The sequence below is a fragment of the Phasianus colchicus genome, chromosome 1 (assembly GCF_987193195.1).
Source record: "Phasianus colchicus chromosome 1, bPhaCol1.hap1.1, whole genome shotgun sequence".
In the NCBI taxonomy this organism is placed as follows: Eukaryota; Metazoa; Chordata; class Aves; order Galliformes; family Phasianidae; genus Phasianus; species Phasianus colchicus.
In genome coordinates, this window is record NC_143436.1 from 57080691 (window position 1) to 57088835 (window position 8145).

The 8145-nt window shown below is 46.6% G+C and overlaps 1 protein-coding gene across 1 annotated transcript; it reads right to left on the minus strand.

Annotated features, from left to right (window-relative positions):
* Positions 1 to 566: 566 nt before the first annotated feature.
* Positions 567 to 4682, minus strand: TMEM213 (transmembrane protein 213). The gene is made up of 3 exons (XM_031589729.2): positions 4477 to 4682; positions 2778 to 2843; positions 567 to 1735 (listed from the first exon to the last, which is right to left on the minus strand). Exons 1-3 carry the CDS (start codon positions 4556 to 4558, stop codon positions 1566 to 1568), a joined length of 318 nt encoding a protein of 105 aa, XP_031445589.2. The 5' UTR covers positions 4559 to 4682; the 3' UTR covers positions 567 to 1565.
* Between the last annotated feature and the right edge of the window lie 3463 nt (positions 4683 to 8145).

The window sequence follows — 8145 nt, forward strand, 5'->3', positions numbered from 1 at the left end:
TGGCACAGGAATGGATTGTCCAGAGATGTGGTGGATGCCCCATCCCTGGAGACTTTCAAGGCAAGGATGGACCAGGCTCTCAGCTACCTGATCTAGCTGTGCACATCCCATCTTATTGTAGGGAAGTTGGACTAGATGGCCTTTAAAGGTCTCTTCCAACTCTAAAGATTCTATGATTCTTTAGGGAAGGATGTCTTTTTCTTGGTGTCTAACTTGTATCCATTCCTGTGGAAAGCTGGTAAGACCCATGCAACAGTTTGATCAGGTTTAGAACTGTCCTGATTGAATGAATGCCTACTTGTGCAAGAAATAATCTGAGGAGTCTTAAACTGGTTTGTATATTTTCTAACCCAAAAAGATATGTATTGGTAAGCTGAGGTGAAACTTTAATGATACCTAATAGATACAAATCTCCACTATAGCTTTCTTTGGTTTAAGGATAGTCTTTTGTGTTTCATTTCAGTTGGTCTCTAGGAGGTTTGCTGTTCTATATATGACTCTATGGGTTTCATGCTGATTTATGGCTTTAATAATAGACAGATACTGTCCCAAATAAGATGATTTGATTGTGGTGAGGCAAACACTGCTGTGTGAATATTTCTCATTAAGATCATGTTTCTAGCAATTTGGATGGGGTAATTCCTTACTGATACAAGCTGGATCAACATAAACTAGGATTAAAACAGTCAGTGGGAATGCTTTCATGGAGAAGAGTGTTTATTATCATCTTACATAAATAGGACCAGTGTTGTGCCTGAGTTGGATATACTGGTTTAAAACCCATTTGCAATGGTGTAGCGTGTCTTAATTATATAGACAGGTGCAAGCCAAGTAGATACAACCAATATGTTAACCTCCCACAAAGCAGTTCACTTATACATTGCAGTGGAATAATTTGTTCTAATTTTGAACCAGCCCAAACAAGCCTCAAGTTTCCAAAACAGAATTTCTCTTGGTGTCAGTAAACACTTTGGTTTAGTAAACAGAAGTTACTCAGTATAACCAATGAGTTGCATTCTTTTAGTGATATAGCCTGGCCCACAGCTTAGTTCTGAATCTCATGATGTTGATCCTTCAGAAACCAGCCCAATGCACTTTCAAATTCCAAGGCTGTTCTGGGTTGTCTCAGGGCAGGGAGCCTAATACCAGGACCTTCAGGGTCTGATTGTACCTTCAGGACAGGTTTGGGCTCAGGGAAATGATGGAGTGGTAGAGTCACCATCCCTGGAGGTGTTCAAGAAATGTGTGGATGTGGCACTGAGTGACATGATTAGTGGGCATGGTGGGGACAGGTTGACAGTAGGACTAGATGATCTTAGTGATCTTTCCAACCTTGATGATTCTATGATACTAAATGTTGTCTAAGTGCATTGGGATGTGCATGGTGGCCAGCTTGGACCAGCAGCTCTAGCATTCCAGAAAGGACGAAGCCGCAGCACATATTTCACTTACGTGTGGACTTCTTTTAGCTGAAGGCAAGTTCTTCTTTTCTGTTTCTCAGGAATTGATTGAAATGCTTTGTCAGTCTGTCTGAACCTCACTGCTGCTCGCTGACTTGCCCTGCTTCAGGCTACCAAATATTTGGGCTCATCAGGCCGGAGTTTCATGACCTTCTCCACGCAGAGCAGAATGAGGGTCAGAAACCAGAGGCTCCAGCCAACAGCCGCTGCAATCCATCCGTAATCATCCACACCAGTTGGACAACACACTGCTGCTAGTGTGCAGAAGTCCACCTCTGGAGGAGAAGAAATGAAGTGAGCTGATGGGAGTACAAAGCAGGGTTTTTTTGCTAGAAGGTAGGTGGGATGCTGACATCACAGTCTGCCCCATGGCCTGTCACCCTGTCTTTGGGCATTTTTCCCCTCTGCTTGGTTCTTAACCTCAAGGATGGCAATATTCAGTTTCATCTATGTGTTTTCAAGACTTAGTCATCCCAGCTGGCCAAACACCTGAGCTGGTCCCCTTACCACTGCACCCTCCATTGCTGAAATCTTTCAGAATACCTAGTTAGCATCTGCCATATGTTTTCCATCACATGGGTACAGTGATGATACCCGGCTGGGTTCTGAGGCAAGAGTATCAAAAGGAACCTAGGGGACCAAAATGTCCCTCAGCTCCTTGGGCTGGGATGGAAACTGAGCATGAAACCTCAGAGCCCAGGAGAGTTGGAGCAGTCAGAACAGCCTTACAGCTACATGCACTGCGTGTTGCAATGCTCATGCATGTCTGCTGTGGAAAGCAAATGCCTCCTGATCTTGGTACAGGGCAGCTGTCCTCTTGTATGTTGTCAAGAAAAGGCAAGTGCGGATGTTCCTCGGTTGCTCTCATTCAAGTGCATCATGCTGGACCATATTCTTGTGCATTGGCCTTCAGAATGTGCAGTACCATTGCCCTGTGCTGTAGAGAGTAGCCTTTCTCACCAGTAAACAGAAATTGCTCAGAGAGGGGAGAGGGACACTCGTCTCCTATACATATGCCATCCTTTGAGGTAGCATATCTCTAATGGTACATGTACTGCAATTCAGGAAGTGCAGGACTTCGAGCTGTTTCATGTTTAGGATGGAGGATGACTGTGGGAGGACTGGTAGGATCTCAGGTTGCCTAAGCGTGGCTAACTGGGGAAGTTTTGGAAATGCTTCCTAGAGTTTTACCTGCAACTGAAGCCTTGATAACGGCAGTTTGTAACAGACAAATTCTTCTCCAGGATAGCCTCTCTAGTGAACTGTATAGTCTCTTTACCTGGCTTTATCATGTAGTAATGATTTATGAAGACTTACTAAGACATGGTGGTTCATACTCGGCTGTGTGCATGGTGCTTGTTGATATGTTGGAGACTCCAGCTGCTGTCAGAAGGAAAGCACAGGAGGAAAGCAGAGCTCATTAACCAGCTCAGTCTGGAAAATACAACATGCAGATATAGGTAAAGGAAGGAGAGGGGCTTCAGTGAAGATTTTGCCTCTTTAACCTGCTTCCTACCTAAAATCAGAGCACACTGACACTCCAGTGCAAAGCTGCCTCTGGTCTGCAGCCCTCCAAATCTGTACACAGTGTCACAGGGCAAAGCCTTCTCAGGCCTTCCAATACCCACTTTCCTCCAGCCACAATGCAGACCTCAGAGTGCTGCAGGATGGCATGCAGGGATGGCTGAGGGTGTGCCCACGTGGGAGAAGCATAGGCTGCTGCAGGCTCTGTGCATGAGCACCAAACTGTCCCCTGCTGCAGAAGGAAGGGAGTCAAAGAAATATCTCCTCCTGGGCAATTACAAGCAGCAGCCCGGCTTGAGTTCAGTCAGATGAAATATTCCATGCTGAAATGGTGCTCTGCAGAGGCATAAGAATAACACAGCCTGAACAGGCTGCTGCAGTAAGGGCTGCTGGATGCAAACACAGAGGCTCCAATAGGCTCCTGGTCCAGAGACTGAGCAGGGGCTGTGAGAGAGCTATTTCCAGTCAAACCATCACTCTTAGTTGACAACTTGGAGTTGTCAATTCAGTTCCAGCTTGATTTCATGAAAGACTTTAAAGTAGTATCTCAGATTTAACTCCAGCTCAGGAGAACAAAACAGACCAAACCTTTGTTTTAAATTTGGTATTTTTCAAGCAACAGTGAATAAAATAAGGTTGTCCTGCAGGAGTCACCTGCTTGGTGTCACCTTGGGGTCACCTGCTGACTTTCAGTTTCGTGTCATCAAAGCGACTGCTTCCCCTACTTCTTCTCAGTGGAGAGTGGGTCCATGGGCAGCCTCCTCCTGGATAGGGTCAGAACACTACTCATTCCTCCCCAGCTCTGCTAGGACTTGCTGAATGACCTTGGCCATGCCCATAACTTATTTTCTGAGTTAATAAGTACCTTACAGGAGCACTGGAAGAAACATTTAGACCTCTGCATGACCTGTGGAAGAAAGCACTGCAGAGCACAGGGTTCATGTTTATAGATGTGGAAGCCCAAAGGACAGGCTGTCAGCTCAAGCCCATCTTTAAGCATGTGGTTGATCTCCTCTGGTGCCAGTGCACAAATGTGGGCAGTGTCATGATGAGACAGGTCTCATTTACATTTAGGCTTCAGGCAGCTTCTCCAACTAAGAGGGCTGCAAAGCCAGATTTCTTGCAAAAAACACCTACTCACAGCTAAACCAGACTACACAGCCTCCTGGGAGATATTCCAAGAGGTCTCCTGCCTCAGCAAGTGAAGGCCAAGAAATAGAGGTTCCCTGTCTTATTGCCATTCAGCAGAGCAACTTGCAGCTCAGTCACATTTGTAGTGGATTTGTAGATAGCTGGCAGAAAGGTGCTGTGATCAATCACATTGAGTAAGTCTCATCAGGATTAAGCAATTCCATCTCTTTACGCTTTTTGGATGAGACAAGGGAGTCCACCTTGTTTCTAAAAAACAAACAGTGGGCAATACCTTTAGATGTAGAGAGGAGTGGGGGAAAAGTAAGGGTACAGAAAGTGAAGCACAAGAGAGAAGAAATACCTGCAGAACAGGAGCACTGGAGCACAGTGGTGAAGAAGAGCATGAAGAAGGCTGTCCAGGGCTCATAGGAGGAAAGCATCATGCCAGAGGTCCAGCTTCTGCCGAGCAGCTGCAAGGATCAGCATGCCAATTCTGGCAGCAATGGTTCAGCAAATCCTAGATACACTCAGCCAGCATGCAGGGCAGAGGGTGGAGCAAAGGAGCTTCCTGCTGCCAGGACACCTTGAACCTCCCTACCACAGCAGGGTGAGGAAGTAGAAGGGCTCTGACCACAACAGTCCTGAAAGGTGGTGGATATGAGCACCAAGGCAGCTGTAGGGCCCCTGAAGGTCAAACCTGGGAATTTCATGCCTGGACCTACTGCAGCCTGAGGGAGGAAAGGCCTCTGGAAGCCAGCCCTTCCAGTGGGATCCTCAGGCAGCTGCTGTCCTCCTAGTCTCCTTTTGATCCTGCAAAGATGGGTTGAAAGTGCTGGGAGGCACTGAGTATCATCAGGACAGGGAACTTGTTTTTCCATGGCTATGATTTGGCATGCTGAATTGATTCTACCCCAATCAAGCTGCCTGGCAACGATGCTTCTTTGGAAGATCTGTACAGAAGCCTGTAGAAGTACAGCGAGTGCTGAGTTAACACAGGATATGGACACTTTTCCATCAAAAATGGGCTGAAACCAACTGCTCTGTGTAGACTACCAGCATCTATCACTCAGTAACAACGTCCTTCCCTTAACTATCTGAGAGGTGATAGGTTGGATTACTGGTTCAGGCTATGGAGCTCTCTGCTAAGGAGAAGCCCCCACCATCCTCACCTCATAAGCACAGTTGAGGCACTGGCTCCACTGCCCTTGGATGCTGAAAGAGCTTTCACTTCTCCTCCTGTAGTAATGCCACCTTCTTGCTATCACAGCACAGCTCCATCTATCAGGAAAAGCCATGCTACCAAAGTACTTGTGGTATTGCCTTGGTCTGATGGGCACCACACATTGCTGCAGTTCCCCAGACTCTTGGCTGTGCTGCTCCTATTGTTACTCATCACTATGTCCTAGAATCATAGAATCACATAATGGCTTGGGTTGGAAGGGACTTTAAAAACCTTTGAGCTCTAACTCACTGCCATGGGCAGGGTTGCCACCCATCAGATCAGGCTGCCCATCCCTGTCCTTCCTAAAGAAAGCTTCAGGGAATAAATCAGGGAGAAACCATAGCAAGAGGTGGGCTGCACAGGTTCTTGTGCTTCTCAGCAGTGGCCCCCAATGATTTTAGGTGCTGAGTCAAAGAATAGAGTCAAAGAATTCTTAGAGTTGGAAGGGACCTCTGGAGGCCATCTAGACCAACTCCCCTGCAATGAACGAGGACACCACAGCTAGATCAGGTTGCCCATGGCCTTATTCAACCTCACCTTGAAAGTCTCCAGGGACTGAGCATCAACCACATCACTGGGTGACTTGTATGAAGATGAATTTATTTGGGCCGTGTTAGAGGTGTGCAGCCATCGTGTTTCCATGTTTCCATGGGGTGAGCCAGCCCAAGGGGAAGCAGAGGCATGTGTACTTTGCATAGCTCCGTTGCCAGATATCAAGGTGGGTATCCCCCACTTCCAGCTGTGGCCACCCCTGTGTGGTGCTACCTCCATTTCCCAGCCTGCCCTTCTCACGCCCCAAGCATGCTGTGCTCCCTGTCAGCACCTTGCAAAGCATTCCCCTGGAGAAAGGCTTCACTCAACTGCAGAACAGGGCAGGGCAGCTGAAAAGGACATGAACATCGTCCTTGTCCCCCTGTTGTGTCAACACAGCACAAGGTGTGGAGGAGTCACAGCTGCCACCAGCTGGTCTGTGGCAGCTGCCTCCTAGTACCACAGGCTCTGTCCTTTGGCTGGTGACCAGGAGTGGCCGTGATGTGTCCCACTGGGCCAATAGCATGTCCTGCTCAGCTGGCATCATGCTGAATGCATCACCCCAGTGCTGGTGGCCCTTGGCATAGATAGGCACATGTTATGGCAAGAAACATGCTTAAAAGCGCTCCTATTGCTCAGGGTTGCTTGGAGGTGGCCTGTAGGACATTACCATGCTCAGTTCTGTGCCTAAGTCCCTTCATGACAATTTTCTCTAATTTGTGCTTTTATCTGAGCATGCTTGTTGCATCAAAGCTAAACAAAAGCTCTGTTCTCTGCTGGGAAGGCAGGTCTGCTTGCTTCCAGCTCTACCTGTCCCTTCTGAATCTCTCAACCATAGCTGAAAGTTGACCTGCCAGTTAATTTTGCAGAAATAATGAGCACCAAAGCGTTCTGTATGGAACAGAATGTTTAAGGGGAAATTAAAGAAGACGAAACAGCCCTGCTATTACAAGACTGAATGGCATATCTTTTGAATTTTAACTCTTACCTGTATACTCTGCATCAGCTTGCAGGTAAACACGTCCACTTTGAGGGATGCCAAAAATGCTTTTCATAATTAATGTAATGTATTTCTTCTCCTCTGCAACATTTGCTTCCTCTGTAGTTCTCAGAAGGAGCTTGCTCTGAAGCAGAGAAAAGGCTGTGTTTGGCTTCAGTGATTTTTGGATAGGACTGGAAATGAAGGCTTAGCTTGATAAGTTCAGGCACATCGAGAGCCCTAGGAAATCATCTTCTGACACAGATTTGGATTTGTTTCATTTCTTATTTCATACTTCAGTGCTGTGACTGTCCACAGAGTGATAAGGCTCCCCAAAGCTTTCCCTCACTTGCTTCCTATGCTCTTGTGTACGTACACTTCACAAGATATGCCTTTACTTTACTTACTTTATTATGTACTTCCACTCCTCTCCCCCTGGAAACTCTTGCAGTGTGTAGGGCTGCTGGTCTGCTTTCCCAATCACTATTAAGGAGACAATGCATACTAATTGTATGTGAAAGAACTTCTTTACTGTCAGGGTGATGGAGCACTTGAACACATTGCCCAGAGAGGTTGTAGAGTCTCCTTCTATAGAGATATTCAAGACTTGTTTGGATACCTACCTGTGTGACCTATTGTAGGGTACCTGCTTTGGCAGGGAGTTGGACTCAATGATCTCTTGTGGTTCCTTCCAATCCCTGTGATTCTATGATTGTGTGTTTTGTTCCAGAGTGAAGTTTCTTTGCTGAACAAGATTATACCCTTGGCACACTGGGTGTGGTTCTCAGGGAGTTATTACCTTTATCACTCATGTACACATCCTCACTCTGTCTATAAATAATTTTGTTTGTATATGCAGCATGTTTATATTTAGTGTTCCAAGTAAAATCTTATTGTTACTGCAGCCCTGTTGTCTCCCTGAAGTGATCAACATGCCAGGAACTGAGCAGTATCTCTGTGTTTAACAACGGGCAAAAACATACAACCTGTGAGCATGGCAGACCAGACAGACCATTTCTGGGCATGTAAATGGTACAAGGACAAACCCCTTCTTTGTGTAAGACACTTGAGACCAGCTTAACTTCACCCTACTCTGGCTTCTTCATACTCATGGGACTGGCACTGAGCTGCATCAGGAGACGGTCAGGTAGAGGTTAGCAACAGGCTCTGCACCAGAAGGTGGTTGGGCACTTGAAAAGGTTCCTAGGGGCAGTGGATACAGCTAAGAGCTGCTGGAGTTCAAGGGCTGCTTAGACAACACTCTCAGACATATGTCTGATTTTTGAGTGGTGCTGTGT